This window comes from Anguilla rostrata, chromosome 16, assembly GCF_018555375.3.
Source record: "Anguilla rostrata isolate EN2019 chromosome 16, ASM1855537v3, whole genome shotgun sequence".
NCBI lineage: Eukaryota > Metazoa > Chordata > Actinopteri > Anguilliformes > Anguillidae > Anguilla > Anguilla rostrata.
In genome coordinates, this window is record NC_057948.1 from 146,771 (window position 1) to 166,407 (window position 19,637).

Here is a 19,637-nt window from a genome sequence, read left to right on the forward strand (position 1 = left end):
ATAGCATTTTACATTGTATCCATTTATACAGCTGGATATATATGCTGAAGCAATGCAGGTTAAGTACCTTGCTCAAGGGTACAACGACAGTGTCCTTACCCTGGAATCGAACCTGCGACCTTTCGGTTACAAGCCCAGTTCCTTACCCACTGTGCCACACTCCGTCCTACTACTTGTGTTTTAGAGGCCCTGGTCAGCTGTAGAAAGTTGTAAATAAATGTGTCACATACTGACCCCTATATTGAGCTGTATCCTTACCCATAGTATGGTCATTTTTGGGGCACAGAGACAAAAAAACTTGGGGACCCCTTTATTAGATGGGTGGGAAACGGAATCCCTGGAGAGTATTCAATACTGCAGTACAGTGAACATGGCCAGCCTGATCATGATTGATTGGTAACCAAGAGCTCCGCCTTCTTACAGTGTCACGTCCATTTTCCGTGAGTTGAGCCAGGCCATCGCAGCAGCCAGCGATGTAGAGGACCTGAGGTGGTGGAGGAACACTCACGGGCCCGGCATGCATATGAACTGGCCGCAGTTTGAGGTAATACCAAAGTACAAATCATACTCAAGTACTTCTGTAGAAAAATGTACAAATTATTAAGATGAGGGCCTTCAGGGTTTATTGCAAAAACATCAACATTATATTAGTCAAATTTTACTTTAATTACTTATGTTTACTGTGGTAATAATCGGGTTAAATGGGGGGTGGACGTGGGTGGACGGTGTCCACCCACCTTTGGTAAATAAATAAATAATTTTGACCGGCAGTTTTACCAATAACTATGACAATCCAGTCCATTTTTCGTGTGCTACAGTCCATGTGTTCCGTCTAGCCAGTTACTCCCTCAACCAATCAAAAATCCGATGAAAAAAAAAAAACTCATGAGGAACAGTAGTTTATATAGACAGGCACAGGAAGTAAAATATCGTTGATTGTCTTGATTGTTTTGAAGCGGACGCGGTAGGTAATTTCATTAACATGTAATTATATCTATGCAACATTTTAAAGTTACAAGAATATCTCAGTTTCGTTCTCTTTGGCGGTACCAATGGCGAGAAGCGGTAATTGCAGGTGTGTTTTTGGCACGTTGGCCACGGTAACTGTAAAACTTACTATCGACTGAATAAAAAATGGTTGTTAAAAGTAACGTTATATACATACTTATTCATTGTCTAACATTAGGCTAACTTAAGCTGTATTTACACTGCCAAGCCGGGTTAAAATGCTGTAGCAGACCTGGGGTAGAATTAGTGATGATCAATTTCCACTGACGTTCTTTATCCACCTTTTGCTTGGTATGAAGGCAAGGGTAACACTGAAATAACTGGTATCTTTACACTGCAGAGGAGAATCCACAGGATTCACTGTGGCTTGTGCAATTGTGTATCTCGTGCACAATAAACATTGTCTTTCTTGCGAATGATTGTTGTGTGATATATCAACTGCCTTGCAAAATGTTACCCCCGGTGTTTCTGGTTTTGCTAGCTAAACTGTTCGAGAATAAAGCGGAGCTGGGTGTTAAATTATCAATCAGAACAAGAAGAATAAAACAAAAACAAAACAGATTTCATCAAAAAAAGGACATCAAGGCTGAAGGAACATATAAGGAAGCGTAATAAGATAATAACAACGCTAATCCACACTGCCATATATTTTTATTTAGTTTTCTGCGGCTTGACATCTTTACACAGAAATCAGACCCGGCTCTGCTCCACCTATACCCCGAGGTTAATGCTCCATCTAAAGACGGCTTTATTCCGATCATTATAAATTATATAAATATATTAATGGCAATGTAAATAACGGTAACGTTAAGGCCAGTTCAGGTCAATGATTCGCAACGAGACGAAACGGTTTTAAGATGTTGCAGAGAAAATTGCAGCGGTGTGAACTGGTTAGTTGCAGAGCGTCTGAAGCTTTTATACGGTCTATGGTCTGAAGCCATTGTCTGCCCTGGGGTCTCAAAAGATCCACCTTGTCAAATCGCCAAGTGCAGTTTTAGAAAGTTTACAATCAGACGTCTTGGAATTTTGCAAGTTTCATCCAGTCTCGTTGCGAATCATTGATCAGAACTGACCTTTATTTATCTACATTGCAAAGTTGCAACAAAGTAGCGTTGCATTCGAGAAACTGTTTGCAAGGTCGGTACCGGTTGGCAGCGTTAGCTAGCATTTTTTCAAATTGTTAGCTGACATTAGATTATGGTAATTACATTAGCTAGCTAGCTAACACAACGTTACCTGATATGAGAGATGGCTACTGTGCACAACGTTGTCTAATGTTGCCTTTCTTGACACGTCCAGTAGGTAGCGTTAGCTGTGCAAACAGCTATGTAATTTAGTAACGTTACAAATAAGAAATCTACATTAACAAATAAATATGACCTCTCATGTTACAGAAAAACTTTTTAGGGTTTCATAACTTTCTCTGTTATTGTAACGCTAACAGACACCGGAAAAAAACAGTACGCCGCTCAAAACACAAGTGAGTTGAAGAGCAAGCCTGTTGCGTTAAGCTCCGCCTACCCTCTCTGGCGGACCAACCACTGATGGGTGATGGAAAGCACGTCACTAACTGTGTGCCGCTTGTGATTTTTTCCCCCGGGAATGTTGCCACAGACACACAGTTCTTTAATCATAAATTATTATTATTATAATAATATAAATTAGTATAATAATAGGCTGAATCACCATTGTGTTACCTAATTCAGCGATAGATAGTGACTTAACAGACATTTATTTTAATTAAAATCTTTGAGATTATTACTTTAAAGAGAGTTGAATAAACAGCCCCCACGAACGTCGGCTATTATTAATGGCAACTTTGATTGTCTGAGCCAAATCAGCTGATTGCTGGTCAGCAGAGCTAGGACTGAATATTTCCTACATACATAACGTTTTATTCAGCTGCGACTGGTGAGCTGAAAATTGTGGGGTGCAAAACTTTCCTTTAAACTAATCATTGATCTCAACCTGTTTTCATTGTCAAGTGGGCCAATGATCGGGCTAATCAAATAGCAAGTAGCCTAACACACAGCGTCTTCATACCGTGTTAGGGGGATTAAATTATAAATTCAATTTGTCGGTTAAAAATTTGTTTTAAATGACAAAGTAGTCTACACTTAATAAAAAAGATACACGTTTTTTTATCTACTGTGTTAACTTTCAGAATAACCAGCAAAAACAAAACCTGCACTTAAATTTTGTTTGCAATCTACGCATTGCAGATATTTGCCATGAATAGGAGTGAGAAAGAACTGTATGTATCTGCAAATAATATTGATTAAAAATGTGCACAATTTCATTACATTACATTACAGGCATTTAGCAGACGCTCTTATCCAGAGCGACTTACACAACTTTTACATAGCATTTATTCAGCATCCATTTGTACAGCTGTATGTATACTGAAGCAATGCAGATTAAGTACCTTGCTCAAGGGTACAACGGCAGTGTCCTTACCCGGGAATCGAACCTGCGACCTTTCGGTTACAAGCCCAGTTCCTTACCCACTGTGCTACACTCCGTCATACTGCAAATGAAAATAAATGTAGGCTATAAGGTCTAGGCTCGCTAAAACTGCCTATTTTGGGAGAGCTGGCTATATATGATAGTAGTGAGTATAGCTTATTTTGTGGAAGGTTTTGCACCTCACCAGAAAGATGGATAAAGGAGGAAGAAAGGGAGGGCAAAAGAGGAGGATGACCGATTATTTTTGTGGGTAAAAAAAATTCTCAGCATTAATGACGCTCAATAAACTTGAAATATTTTATGTAAAAGCTTGCATCAATAGTATACATTCTTTTTAAAACATTGTTTTCCTTAATTACAATTATGTGCACAATACATTAAAGATACAACTATTTTGGGCTGAGACAATCATTGGTTTGTACCTTTTTTCACCCACCTCCCACCGGATCTCAGGGTCCACCCACCTCCCAAATCCCAATTTAACCCCTGGTAATAATCAAACTACTATTGCATAATTATTATCCAAATGTTTTGTAAAATGTACCTTTTAAAATAAGTTTGTCATGTGTGGAAAAACTGGTTCGCTGCTTTGGCATTTCTGGTGTTTTTGCTTTATTCAGACGGGTATAAAGCAAAGAGAGCAAATCATAGCTGAAGTGGTGCCATAGTGGGGATCAAACTCCCACCCAGCTAGGAGGACTTGTATGGCTTCAGAGTTGCCCACACTATGGGCTGTATCTAGCATCTCATAGACATCATAGGCCATGACTTTGCAATGAATTATAGCTTCAGGTAAGGGTAACACTGAAATAATTGTGTATGCACATTGTATCGACATGCAAATTGCTCTACTGACTTTTTCTTGCGTATGGAAATTGTAGAGATATTTTTTTCTGAAAATAATGTATTCTTTATATTTAGGGTTATAATGAACTGGATTCGCGGGTAACGGGTGCTACTTACCACCTTTGGTGTCCCAGTGGGGTCTGGGTAGGATGGGATTAGGACTCACAGGTTAGCAGCTAGCTAGCCAGCAACACAATCTTGTTAGCTATACTACATGTCCAAAAGTATGTGACCGCCCCTTCTAATTAGTTTGGCTTCTTCAGCCAAACCCATTGCTAACAGGTGCATGAAAGCAAGCATACAGCCATGCAATCTCCATAGACAAACATTGCAGTGGAATGGGTCATACTGAAGAGCTCTGTGACTTTCAACACAGCGCTGTCTTAGGATGCCACTATCCAGCAATTCAGCTTGTCAAATTTCTGCCCTGTTAGACCTCGCCTGGTCAACTGTAAGTGCTGTTATTGTCTAGTGGAAACGTCTAGGAGCAACAGCTCAGCTGTGAAACGGTAGGCCACACAAGCTCACAGAATGGGACCGCAGAGGGCTGAAAGCACGCAAAAATCGCCTGTCTTCAGTTGCAATAGTCATTGCTGAGTTCCAGACTGCTTCTGGAAGCAACGTTAGCAACTGCTTGTCAGGAGCTTCATGAAATGGGTTTAACAAAAGCCTAAGATTCCAATGCATAATGCTATCTGTTGGCTGGCATGCTGTAAAGCACACCACCATTGGACTCTGTAGCAGTGGAAATGCTTTCTCTGGAGTGATGAATCACGCTTCACTATCTGGCACTAGATATTATACCTTCATAGCTAATACAGCTACACACAGGCTACTACAGTGGCTTTGGAAAGTATTCAGACCCCTTCACTTTTTACACATTTTGTTATGTTAGAGCCTTATTATAAAATGGATTAAATTCATTTTTATTCTCAATCTACTCACAATACCCCATAATAACAAAGTGAAAACATGTTAGAAATTTTTGCTAATTTATTAAAAATTTAAAACTATAATATCACATTTACATAAGTATTCAGACCCTTTACTCAGTACTTTGTTGAGGCACCCTTGTCAGTGATTACAGCCTCAAGTCTTCTTGGGTATGACGCTACAAGCTTGACACACCTGTATTTGGGATATTTCTCCCATTCCCTTCTGCAGATCCTATCAAGCTCTGTCAGGTTTGATGGGGAGTGTTGCTGCACAGCTATTTTCAGGTCTCTCCAGAGATGTTCAATCAGGTTCAAGTCCGGGCTCTAGCTGGGCCACTCAAGGACATTCACAGACTTTTCCCAAAGCCACTCCTGCGTTGTCTTGGCTGTGTGCTTAGGGTCGTTGTCCTGTTAGAAGGTGAACCTTCGCCCCAGTCTGAGGTCCTGAGTGCTCTGGCACAGGTTTTCATCAAGGATCTCTCTGTACTTTGCTCCATTCATCTTTCCCTCAATCCTGACTAGTCTCCCAGTTCCTGCTACTGAAAAACATCCCCACAGCATGATGCTGCCACCACCATGCTTCACCATAGGGCTGGTATTGGCCAGGTGATAGTGGTGCCTGGTTTCCTCCAGGCGTGATGCTTGGCACTATGGCCAAAGGGTTGAATCTTGATTTCATCAGACCAGAGAATCTTGTTTCTCATGGTCTGAGATTCCTTTAGGTGCCTTTTGTCAAGCTCCAAGCAGGCTGTCATGTGCCTTTTACTGAGGAGTGGCTTCTGTCTGGCAACTCTACCATAAAGGCCTGATTGGCGGAGTGCTGCAGAGATGGTTGGCCTTTGGAACCTTCTCCCATTTCCAGAGGAACTCTGGAGCTCTGTCAGGGTGGCCACAGGTAGACTCAAATCAAGTGGTAGAAGCATCTCAGGTATGATCATTGGAAACAGGATGCACCTGAGCTTAATTTTGAGTGTCATAGCAAAAGGCCTGATTACTTATGTAAATGTGATATTTTATTTTTTTTATTTTTAATAAATTAGCAAGAATTTCTAAAAACCTGTTTTCACTTTGTCATTATGGGGTATTGTGTGTAGATCGATGAGAATAAAAATGAATTTAATCAATTTTAGAATAAGACTGTAACGTAACAAAATGTGGAAAAAGTGGAGGGGTCTGAATACTTTCCGAAGGCACTGTAAGTGAACTAATGTACCAGTGATTTGTACGTACATATGCGCAAAACAATCATGCATTTTATCCAATAAAGGTTCAACCGGAAGCAGAAGGCAACAGGTTTTGAAAAGATTTTGTATTGTTACCAGATTACAGACTTGCACAGCTACATTAAAAATGTCAGCTCCAAGAATTCAAGTACAACAGAATCTTTTTCATTGTTGCAGAGGTTACCAATAACGCAAAATAAAGCACTTTCCATTCAGTTTGTTAGAAAGCTAATGAAGGGATGGCTTTGCTAAGCTCACTAGCTAGTCTGAAGTTGGCCATCTACTTAATAGTTTGTGATAGCTAACGTTAGTGAAATATTTTTTACACATGTAAATTGGTGAACAAGACACTCTTCCCAGACTATCAGTTACGGTTGAGGCCAAAAGTTTACATACGCCTAGGCTAAAGACATTCAAACTCAATTTTTCACAACTCCACACAATACAAGTTACCATACATTTCCTGTGTTAAGTCAATTAGGGTATCTACTATATTTCCATAAGAGGTCATTTCAAAATAACTAAGAGACAGATTTATTTCAGCTTTTATGTACTATATCAGATTTTCGGTGGGTCAAAAGCTTACATACACTTAGTGTTTGGTGGCATTGCCTTTAAATTGCTCAACTTGAATAAATCACTTGGGGTAGCCTTCCACAAGCTTCTCACAACACTTTGCCGGAATTTCTGCCCATTCCTCCTGGCGTCACTAGACACCAACCCTGGTGACACCACTGATGGGAAATATATTGTAATATTTACGATTACAGGTAAGAAAAATATATAAATCTTTCAACACCCCCAACCTGTTGTTTTTACCTCTCTTGGGGGGTCCAAGTCTTAATTAGGGGGGTCTGACCCCCTCAATTCCGCCCGTAATTCGAACACTGGATACTTTGGTGCCTGGTGCCTCCAACTCCTTCACCAGTTCCCTTGTTGTTGTCTTGGGGTTCAGTTTAACCTTTTACATTACATTACAGGCATTTAGCAGACGCTCTTATCCAGAGCGACTTACACAACTTTTACATAGCATTTTTACATTGTATCCATTTATACAGCTGGATATATACTGAAGCAATTTCGGTTAAGTACCTTGCTCAAGGGCACAACGGCAGTGTCCTACCCGGGAATCGAACCTGCGACCTTTCGGTTACCAGCCCAGTTCCTTACCCACTGTGCTACACTCCGCCCTGGGAGTTAATTTGTGCCTCCTTCCTGAACGATGCAGTGTCTGTGTGGTCCCAAGATTTTGCTCATGGTACCTTCAGTTTTATTGAAATTGCTCCTAAGAAGGAACCAGTCTTACTGTCCGTACCTTGTCTGTCCTCCGGTGATCGCAATGTTGTTCTACCCCCCCCCCGGTCGGTCGTCGGAAAGGGTCTTCTTCCTGGAGCTCGTCGTGATTAGTTGGCCTAGCATTCGGTGTGCGCTGTGTCGGACAAGCAAGGATTAATTAAGAATGTTTATTTTCTGAATCCAGCTGTTCCAACAGTCAGCGCCCTTGTAAAACAGGGATGTATCCGAATCCGAATACGGTATATGGGAAAGCACAAATAATGCGATGGAAACGGATATTTCTTCTTGCTCGTTATTATTCGGATTTGGGGAAAAAAAAAGTCAGCTCCATGTCAAGTTCTCATAGCCTCTATCTAACGTTACACGGGCACCAGTTGCGCACGGCTGCTAGCAGTATCTGGAATCTTGAACTCCGGCACATAGCAGCTGCAGTAGGCTATATTATAGGCCTACCATTATTAGCCTACTGCAGCAGCTATGTGCACAAAGTTAGCTAGCTAAAGAGATCGGATTCATTTAGATGACCGCTAATTAAAAGATAATGCCCATTCTGTTTGCAACATAGGACTTTGATTTCACTATCTCGTCATTTCATTTACTACACCTTATTGAAAAGTGATTTTCTCCATTAAAAAAAAAACCCAGCCGAAATATTGAAGAAAAAAATGTTTTACCTTGTATTTCAGTTGATATTCATCCGTTTAAGATGTATGCTGTATGTATCAGCCATAGGTCTTGGCTAACTGATTATTCATTGACCCATGTTAGGGAGGTATAGCCTTACAAAAAGAGCTCAGTGAGAAAATGTTTAAAAGACTGTTTTGATTTATAAAGCTTCATTTTCCTAGTTCAAACTGACTGGTCAGTGTCCCCCAGCTAGTTTAGGGGCGGGGGTGGTGGTGGGGTTCAGGTGGTTTGCAGTCTATCCAAATTTAGTTCAGTAGGGAAAAATAAAATTAAAATAAAACAGGCAAAAAATTTTTATTGAAGATATTTTTCTATATATCTTTACAGTAAATAGTTTCTATTTCCAATGCAAAGCAGAATCTTTTGATTTATAAAACTTTTTTTCAGTTTCTGATTGTTCAATGTCCCCCAGTTAAAGGGGGGGTGGTGGTGGGGTTCAGACAGTTCATAAAACTGAGAGAAAAGAGAGATGAAAAGTAGGCCTACAGTATGAGGATGTGGAAATATATTTCATAATTAATTATATGCCAATATTAAATCAATTTGATGCTTTGAAGGCACAACAATTGCATTGCCAATAAATATTTGGTTAGAAAATACAACATTTGCCCGATTTATAAATTTATTTGCCCGGTATAAACCACACCCACTTCTGGTGTTCTATCCGAATACAGATACAGATACTTTGTTGTACGTCGCTCTGGATAAGAGCGTCTGCCAAATGCCTGTAATGTAATGTAACAGATACACATAATTTTGTTGGTTGAACAGATACAGATAATGATGTCTCTGCACACCCCTACTTGTTAAGATGTTCAGCACTCTGAATACTGAACTCAAGTGATACTGCGGGCTAGAACCCCTCACTTAACCTACCTGTAAATATAATGGAGGGGGGTGTCGGAGAACCAGAAGCGACTAATACAGGGGAACGAAAAGCTAACGCTACAGGAAGCGTTAACCACAAAGTCCCGAAGGACAAAGGAAAGGGAACACCAGAAACTAAAACACAAAATAAGATCCTTGGGAGAGCAACTCCCGCACACACAGGATCATGAACCAAAAGAAAACACTGAGTAAAAAACGACTCCGAAGGACAGCCTTGTCCAGCCGTGTGTACACACCAGGGCCAAAAAGCAAGGGTACAGTGGTACAGAGGCGATGCTCTGGTACCAAACCCAAAACTGGTCTTAAAAAAGAAAAGGACAACTGAGTAGAAAAAATACCTGAGACGCAGCTCAGAAAGAGACAAACAAAATACAATACCAGGGACAACGTCCCAATACCAAACAGCTCACACAAGTTCAAAATAAAAGTATAAATACCCTACGGCGTCAGAATGCGCACACTGCGCTAAGAGACTGAACGCCTTTAAAAGAGGACACAAAATCACCCACAAACACAATTCTGTACAGAGTCCACCGAGCACCTATACCTTACCTGATAGTGAAAAAGGGGTTTAACACAGAAGCGCTGATTGCTGTTCTGTCAGCGCTTATAAAGGCACCTCCCCAGGTGAAAATAATAGGGAATCAAACAACTGAAACAAATTAAGAAATTCCCAGACGCAGCACAAGGCCATTGCACCCCAGACCCATGACAGTAAAATATATTTTATGTGATTTAATTTAGTCTACAGTGCACTGGTCAAATCAACCAACAAGTCAAAACAAGCTCTATACCAGGTTTTAAGATTAATAACTGAATTCAGTAAGAAGCAGTCAATTATATTAATGAATTGAAAACATACATTCTTTATCGAATGCAGGCACACTACTTCTAAATTACACAACAGAAGACATAATACAAAACATTAAACAATTAATCTAGAAATACCAGAAAAGAGAGAGAGACGGATAAGCCAGGCCTTACCAGAGTATCACCCAGTTCCAGTATAAGTGCCACAGGATGAATGGAAACCAGCTAAATACACATGCAACCAAGGGACCACCACCAAAATAAAAAGAGGAAAATTCTTCTTCCAGGCTCCGAAACCAAACGCAACACACTACTTTTTCCTGTGGTCATCTTAAATACCGTACCCAGCATGGTTTCAGAATGTTTGGCCTGATTGGGTGATGCCGGGTTACGGTTAAAGAGAGAAGGGAAGGGGGGTAAAACTAATTTATGACAAGGACTGTCCTACCTAAAGATTGCATTCAAACTTAAAGTAATGGGAAATGCATGCCGGGTCTCCGACCCCCGATATGGTGTCTTGTGTCATCTGGTTTGTCTGTTCTGAGGAGGTGAGACACAGGAAATATATGGTAACATGAAATGTGTGGAGTTGTGAAAAATTGAGTTTGAGTTTGCTGCAAATTTTTCCACAGTCTATGGCTGCAATGGAAGACCAGGATAAGGATATACTAATCAGATGTTTCTCACAAAACATTCTTCTGTAGGAGGTGCAGAGTTGGGCTATCTCTTTTGTTTCAGAAACAATTAAAACAAATCTCATAGATAAGAGAAATTTGTTGGAATTTGTTCACATTTTCTTCCATCAGAATTAGAACATTGCCTAAATGTACAGTACGCAATCAGAGTCTTTTTTCTGGCATAATAGGTTTATATTTACCAATCCCATATGTTGGTTTAGATTAAATCATGCATTTAGAAGAAAAACAAAATTAAAAAGGAATTGGTGCAACTTGCAAGTGTACAACTAAGTGAACCCCAAGTTGCACAGGTTAAATCAAGTAGATATGTAGAATCAGGGTAAACCTGGGTGCCAAATTATCCAGTCAAAGGAGAGATCTTTAGGACAGAGTTTTGGTGGAACTGGGATAAACAGAGATAATAAACCTGGTCAGTTTGGTCTTACCCATTCGGCTGGATGCAAAACACACCATTCCGAGAGGAAGGTCAGGATCAGGAAGAGGGTAGAGAGAGCACATCAGTCTGGGGAAGGCCATAAAATCATCTCTAAAAGATTTGAGCTCCATCAGTCCACTGTGAGGCAAATAATTTACAAATGTAGAACATTTACCATGAGAGCAACTTGGACATCCTTGAAAAATATTGATCAGGTCAAAGCCAACCGAAACATAACATCTACAGATTTGCAGACCTCCCTTGCAGCAGCAGGTAACTGACATGCTTCAACAAAAAGAACACTGAATCAGAATGGCATTCGTGTGAGAGTTGCTAGGAAGAAGCCTCAGCTGTCAAAAAAAGAACAAAATCTTAACTTTACCAGAGACCACCTGGACAAACCTGAAGGTTTCTGGAAGTCCATTCTCTGGACAGATGGGTCCAAAATTGAGGTTTTTGGCACCTCCTACCTTATCCCAAGTCAAGCATGGTGGTGAGAACGTCAAAACTCTGGGGTTGCTTTTTCTCCTCTGGACCTGGATGACTCCACATCATTAAGGGAATCATGAGTTCTGAGGCAGACCAGGAGATTCTTGAACAGAACATCATGCCATCAGTCAAGGAGCTAAAGCCGGGCACAAAAAAATCCCTCAAAACAGATGTCAGAGACTGATTAGTAGGAGACGATTACTCCAAGTTATCTAAGATAATGGAGGTGCCACAAGCTATTGACTGAAGGGGTTCACGTATTTTTGTTATTTCAACAAACCACTTTTGTGAAATACACTATGAAAATATATCATTTTTGTTTCTGTCTTTTATCTGGAATGTCTTTATTACAAATAGGGGTTTAGATGAAGATTTTATATATTTGTTTTAATATTTTATACAAAAATAATGACCATCCCTATAGGGTTATGGTTAGTTAATGAGCTGAGTGTACGCTCTTTGTAGCGTAATTTCACAGATTTTGATCGCATTAGTTCAAAAGTTTATAATAAAATGTTAAAATAAGTAGACTTGTCGCAGTGTTCTGTTTAACCCTGTAGCATATGATGCATGAGCCTGTAGTTATTTTCTCACCCCCAATGGTATTTTGCAATTGCAATTTAAAACTCAAGCAAAAGTAAATAAATAAATAAAAGTGCATCTTCAACATTGACGTTATTAAATTAGCACATTATATAAACGCATTATACTTTATTTATTTATTTATTTATTTATTTATTTATTTATTTATTTATTTAACCAGGGTAGGTTCACTGAGCACGGATGCTCTTTTGCAGGAACGCCCTGCTTCATACTCATACACATTCACACCTTGGAGCTGCCCAGTACAACCACAGTCCTCTATTGTTGGCCACTGAGCTGCTCCACTGAAGAGAGAGAACATTTTTTAGCCAATTAAGTCAGGGGATGATTAGGTGGCAAGTTTTTGTCAGAGCCAGAGCTTGGATTTTAGCCAGGACACCGGGGAACCCCCTATTCTTTGCGAATAGTGTCATGGGATCTTTAATGACCACAGTGAGTCAGGACCTCGGTTTAACGTCTCATCCGAAAGACTCACGCAATGCTCAATACCATCCGATATAGCCAGTTCTCCTCAATTAGGCTATAAATGATTTTTTATTTGCATCACAATTTGGACACATTTCATCACCATGTAAAATTATGGACACATGTACTCTTCATTCTCTGCACTGACACATAGAGAACATTCACAGCAAAGTAAGTTAAATATTGTATGTGAAATGATCTTGAAGTGCATGTTTTGTTAAAAATAACCATTGTAGATTATGCTTTTGTTACGTTAAAACTAAACTAAAGTATCTTTTTATCGTGAAGAATGCCTGACCCGCTAGTGTAGAAATGTGTTACCAAGTGGCACAATTATATTGAGAAATACCATCTTTAGAAAAAAACCCTATATTCTGTGACTGCATTTAGATCAAACCTACTATGCTTTAAAAAAATTGTAAATCACCTGCTCAATCTGGTAATAATGCCATCATAGCGCAGAGTGATATATTGCACATACCAAAAAAGAGTTTCCTCTGTGTTTCGGGTTATTGAAACTGACTGCACAGGCAAAGATTGAGAAACCATTGAAAATGCATTCAGGGCCGTCTGGGTAGTGTAGAGGTATAAACACTCGCCTACCACCGCAGCGACCCGGGTTCATTGCCCGGCAGTGGTACTTCTGACTTGGAGTTTCCCAGTGAAACTCCTCGCTGTCAGGTGAAAAGAAGCATCTGGCAACTCCACATGTATTGGAGGAGGCATGTGGTATTCTACATTCTCCCCAGACTGACAGAGTATCCTTGCACATCGACCAGGACTGTGTGATACACACGGGGAATTGGTATAACGACTAAAATGGGGGAGAAAATGGCAAAAAAAAAATTTTTTAACTAGTTATGATTCAGATTCTTAATTTGATTCTATTTTAGCTAGTTAAAATAATCATTTCTGATATCAGGAATTACATTTGAACTAGTTATAATTGGAATTCTTGATATCAGTAATTGAATTTTAACTAGTTATAATTCAAGCGTTTTCCCCATTTATTTCAAAGGGACCTTTCATTTTTGATATCAGGAATTGAATTTTAACGTTAAAATCTGAATTCTTGATATCAATAATTGTATTTTGACTAGTTAAAATTGAATATTTTAATTTTAAATAGTTAAAATTCAGTTGTTGATATCAAGAATTCTGGTTTTAACTAGTTAAAATTCAATTCTCGATATCAGGAATAGACATAAATAAAATGCTAATATTTTTTTTCTTATACCAGATGATGATCAGCGGCCAGTGTTTCCCATAGCCCAGCTACCATGTGTATTTTCCTGTGGCGGCCCAACGGTAAGATTATCCTCCACAATAAAAATAACGCTTATAAATAATATTTCAGCTATAATAACAAACAGTTATAGAATTTCACCTGAGCTAAAAATTAGCAGGAGTGGGAGCTGAGACGAGACACTGATATGACGTTGCGTTAGCAACTAAACAATATTGCGACAACTGTGGACATTGTTAACCTAAATCCAGACCCTGAATCGCCATGTCCGCAGTAAATGATAGCACAGGCATCTCGATGCTTGGTCTGGATGGCCCAGGCAATGACGTCGCCTGTTCCGAGAAACTAGGACTCAATCAACTCTCTCAGCTAATCTCTATTGTTTTGTTATTGTATGAGAATATACCAACCTGTGTTTGTGCCTGCCAAATAAATTTAGGTAAATTACAAGCTGATAATTAGTACACATTGGCAATGTAGGAAAAATACTTAAGTTTATACTTGAACTTCTTTGCAACTTTTAGTGCAAGTATACTCAAGTAGGCCGCATGCTAAAATACTGAACTAGTAGGAAGCCCCAAGTTCCCTCTGGATGTTTAAGTTACTTTTGAGTTTTATTTACTAAAAGTGAGCCAGTTTCATCTCAAAGTTGTCAAAGTCAAACAAGTGGGTCTATATTTAAAGTACACGTGAAGCCTCCAGTTTTTTTTTTTTTTTTTGGTGTATTTAGTGTATTTATGTGTATTTATGCTTGGTAGGTTGGATCTAAATGCAGTGACATCATATATTCTTTTCTCCAGAGATGGTATTTCTCAAAATATATTGTGTTGCCATGGTAACACATTTCTACACTTGCTGGTCAGACACTTCATTGTAAGGTGACATTTTAGGACTTTGCTTGCGATATTGCTTGTGTCGAAAGTGCTGCGATGGAAACAGAGATAAATTTTCTTAAGTCACATCTGTAAACAAGTTGGCCATTCTTCATGGTAAGAAGAAATTTTAGATTTGCAGGGAAAGTAGCCAAAATAAAAAAAAAATTCAGCTTACTTGAAACTTCAGGGTGCCCTGATGTAGGCCCTGCGTGGTCGAAACTGGTCGGTGGTATTTCTCCCGTTCCTGGATATGCCGCAACAATAAAGGCTTCTTTAAAAAATACCAATTCCTCCGCGCAAGAGTGCCTGAAGTTTCAAGTAAGCTGAATTTTTTTTTGGCTACTTCCCCTGCAAATCTGTATAAGCACGCTCCCTTCAAGAGCACCTTGTTTTGCGTTATCTGGAGTTTATAGTCAATCACTTTGGCAGCACTCTACCTTATAATTAAGAAGACATTTTATTTTACAATCTTACTGGCAGTATGAAGCTGGCAACAATAAGGACTTTTGCAAGGGTCTAAAATTAAAATTAAAATTCAGTTTTAAAACCACTATTACATTCAGCATACTGGAATTAAGCTATAATTGAGTCGGCCTTCTTTCTGTCGCTCGTGGTTGCTCATATAGGGGTGCATACTGTTAACATTTTTCTCCTCCACTCCCCCGCTACCACTCGTCTCCTACCTGAAAGTATGTGGAGGAAAAGAAAGGAGGAGACGAGTGAAGGAAAGGAGAAAACAAGGAGGCGTGAAGACAATTGGGACCGCTTATCTGCTTCTCCATCATTAATGTCGACGTTGACTATTGAAGAAATGGCTCTGTCATAACTGCTGTATTTTGCAGCACTCTGTCGAATAGTCCCATAGCCAATCACAGATCTTACACATGGCCAACCCATTTAAAGCTGCAAAATAGCTTTAAGGTTCAAGTAGGCTACAACCTGTACAAACATGAGCCTGACACTAATCAATATGTAATAAGGAACAGTAGCTCAAAGTAAACCTCATTGTAGGTCCTATGAAAACATATAAGGCCATGTTACTGGAAACAATTTAGGAAACACTGGATAGCACTGCTTTGGAATACAGCTTGTTTAATTTGTGTAAGCCAAGATAGCCAATATTGTTTCATGTAACTTGGAGCAATTTTGATATCAATACTTTTAATGGCAGGTCTAGATTTGAATGAATGACTTATACTCTACCTGATCTAAAATCACTGGCAAATCAGGCTTGAAAATCATCCCCAGCTTCAGGTGGACCGGAAATTTTGAATCAAGAACTGCGAATCGAAAGCCAACTTCGGTGTCATCCATTAAATGAATTTGATAATTATAGCAAAAGACGACATAATCCACACATGACTTGCTATAATTAATACTGGTGACTTTTGACTGACTGTAATAATTCAACAGTCAAGATACACCAGGTACCTGGTTAATACCACTTGGACCCAACGCACGCATGGCAATGATGATATGCTGATTAGAGAAATGATTTTCAATCTGAAACATGTGCAAGCCATTGCCAATCATCAGAATAATGTTGTAATGCAAACATCAGTACCTTTAATCCTTTAGATGTGTAATTGACCCTGGTGTGTCAGCCAAGAAATTATCTGATTCTGTGGGAATATCTTATGCTTGCAAAGAGACCATGAAAATCAAATATGTTTGTGAGGATTCAATAAAATTATGAACTGAACTTATGTTTCAGTTGATTCAGGGTTTCATTTCTTTTAGTGATGATGTTCTTCATGCATTTGTGTGTTTCTTTTGTGTCTGTGTGTGTGCGTGTGTGTGTGTGTGTGCATCTGCATGTGTGTGTGCGTGTGTGTGTTTGCGTGTGTGCGTGTGTATGTGTGTGCGTCTGTGTGTGCGTACGTGTGTGTGCATGTGTGCGTGCGGGTGCGTGCGTGCGTGCGTGCGTGCGTGCTTGCATGTGTGTGTTTGTGTATGTGTGCACGTCCGTGTGCTTGCATGTATGCGTGTGCGTGCGCGTGCATGTGTGTGTTTGTGTATGTGTGCACGTCCGTGTGCTTGCATGTGTGCGTGTGCGTGCGCGTGCATGTGTGTGTTTGTGTATGTGTGCACGTCTGTGTGCTTGCATGTGTGCGTGTGCGTGCGCGTGCATGTGTGTGTTTGTGTATGTGTGCACGTCTGTGTGCTTGCATGTGTGCGTGTGCGTGCGCGTGCGTGTGTGTGTTTGTGTATGTGTGCACGTCCGTGTGCTTGCATGTGTGCGTGTGTGTGCGCGTGCATGTGTGTACTTGTGCGTGTGTGCACTAGGCGTGGTCTCCAGAGGACACATGCTCTATCAGCCCCAAGGAGACGGACAGTCAGGTGGAGGATGTCTCTTTCTCCGCAGGAGATGAGGCCCCTGAAATGCCCCCGGAGTCTCCAAGGTAACAGTGATCATGCATCCACCCAAACCCCCTCATTAAAAACCTGCACAAGCCTGGCCAAAACTGCTCCAGACTGTTTCTGCCGACATATTCATTCAATTGTCTGAAAACTACGTTTTCCATAATGTTGTGCAAAAAGGAAAATTTAAAGATTAGTCTTAAGTTGCTTAACATGGGTGGATTTCGGCTATCCGTAAGAAGATGCTTTATAATAGCAGCCGTCAGAATTGTGGGAGTGTTTCTTTGTGCAAATGCATCCTTTGAAAGACAATTAAGTTTTGAAGTTCTAACCTTGAATCTGCAAGATTCAAGATGCTCAGATATCAGACCAGGGGGCCCATCTACACACTGGAACAGAGTCTTAACAGATATCAGACCATGGGACCCATCCACAGACTGGAACAGAGCCTTAACAGATACCAGACCATGGGGCCAATCTACACAATGGAACAGAGTCTTAACAGATATCAGACCACGGGACCCATCCACGGACTGGAACAGAGCCTTAACAGATACCAGACCATGGGACACATCCACAGACTGGAAGAGAGCCTTAACAGATACCAGACCATGGGGTCCATCTGCACACTGGAACAATGCCTTAACAGATACCAGATAACCTAGAACTCATGAAGTTTCATTTGTGCCATCTTTAAACTGCCTAAATCCTCAGCTATCCCACACACACATGAATACTGAACATCCATACAAATGTTAAGTATTCATGTTTGAAACAGCTGAAGTGGCCAGCAGCAATCAGTAGTAGTTCTTAGCCAATGAGTTCTTAGAATCCTCTTTGTACAAAACTTTTTATTTTTTTATTTTATTTCTACAGAAAGCACATCAGTGACAAGTGAGTGTATACATGTTTTTGACATATTGTGTGTTAATAACAAGGAAATTGATTTGTCTGCTCAATTTTTTTATAACACAATGTAATGGACTATTCTTGCTTGCTGTCTCACTCTCCCTTCACAAATAGAGATGGCAAGGATAATGCCTCTGACTGGTCAGATGAGAGTGGCAAGAATTACATCACAGCAAATGGGATTGAAGAGGACGAAAAGATAACAGGAGTCCCTGTTAAGGCGTTGTATGATTACGAGGGAGAGGAGGAGGATGAGCTGAGTTTCAAAGCAGGTGTGAGATTCTCCTAATGCAGATTAATGCCATTAATTTACTCACCTGCACGTTAATGCCACTCATTTACTCACCTGCACGTTAATGCCACTCATTTACTCACCTGCACATTAATGCCACTCATTTACTCACCTGCACATTAATGGCACACTTCTTTATGCACAGATCAGTGAGCCTTTTTAACCCCATGCCCCCCCACCCACCCACCCACTCCGCAGGTGACCTGCTGATGAAGCTCGGGGAGGAGGACGAGCAGGGCTGGTGCAAGGGTCAGCTGGACGATGGGCAGATCGGACTCTACCCTGCTAATTACGTGGAGGTCGTTGGATCCTGATGGGCTGGCTCCTGAGCAGTTTAGCCAATAACACTGGAGTGGCTCATCAATCAGATTGTTGTTCTGCTGTGCCCCTGATGTGAGTGCATGGTTCAGATGTGTGAGGGTAATGGGAACCCGAGCCAGGCTTTAATCCTGAGTCATTACCGGATAAACTGCCAGCCTAACAGTATGACATGCCCTTCCTCCACCCACCATTAGGTGGCAGAAGATAGACCCTGTGACATCATGTTGGCCACAACCTGCACAGATCAACAGACACAATATGATACAGCCTGGATACGGCTGATGTCTACATGCTCGCCCTGTCTCTTTGCCCTTCTTGGAAGCTTGAACTTCAATGCTCATTGTCTTTAATAATAATTATTTACAAATCATACTGGTAAAAAAAAATGGTTTTTGTATTATTCTGTGTATAAGTTACCTGCCATGCCCATACAGTCCCTCCAATGACAACAAGGATATTCAACCTTTTTCTGAAATGTCTTGGAATAAACAGAAATATTCTCTTACATTCCTTTTTCGTTCAAGATAACATTGAACTGTCATCTTTTAATTTGTGTTTTTACAAAAAACAACTGTCATCAGAAATGGAACTCAAGAGTTAGAGTGGATAAAATAGTTTGATATCCTAGAGGAGAGGTGATTTTGTTGCGGTGGAATATTAATTTGAACTGCAGACATGCTATGAGAGAAAACTTTGAATTGTTTTGATTTGTGTATCTGTTCAAATTGGTTGTCAAGTGTATGTGTGTGTGTGTGTGGTATATGTGTGTTTAGGGGGAGGGTGTCACCCAGAACCCATCCAGTC

General features: G+C 40.3%; 1 protein-coding gene across 4 annotated transcripts in view; it reads left to right on the forward strand.

The window, feature by feature from the left end:
• Positions 1-19,338, forward strand: part of LOC135242424 (protein kinase C and casein kinase II substrate protein 3-like) — a 53,345-nt gene extending 34,007 nt beyond the window's left edge. For 3 of the 4 annotated variants that reach the window (XM_064313507.1, XM_064313508.1, XM_064313509.1), the window contains exons 8-12: positions 424-544; positions 17,237-17,352; positions 18,188-18,205; positions 18,335-18,492; positions 18,711-19,338. In XM_064313507.1, the coding sequence (XP_064169577.1) occupies positions 424-544; positions 17,237-17,352; positions 18,188-18,205; positions 18,335-18,492; positions 18,711-18,826 (529 nt within the window). In that variant the 3' untranslated portion in view covers positions 18,827-19,338. The remainder of the gene's footprint in view (positions 1-423; positions 545-17,236; positions 17,353-18,187; positions 18,206-18,334; positions 18,493-18,710) is intronic. The other variant, XM_064313510.1, reaches the window with a different exon arrangement.
• The last annotated feature ends 299 nt before the right edge of the window (positions 19,339-19,637 follow it).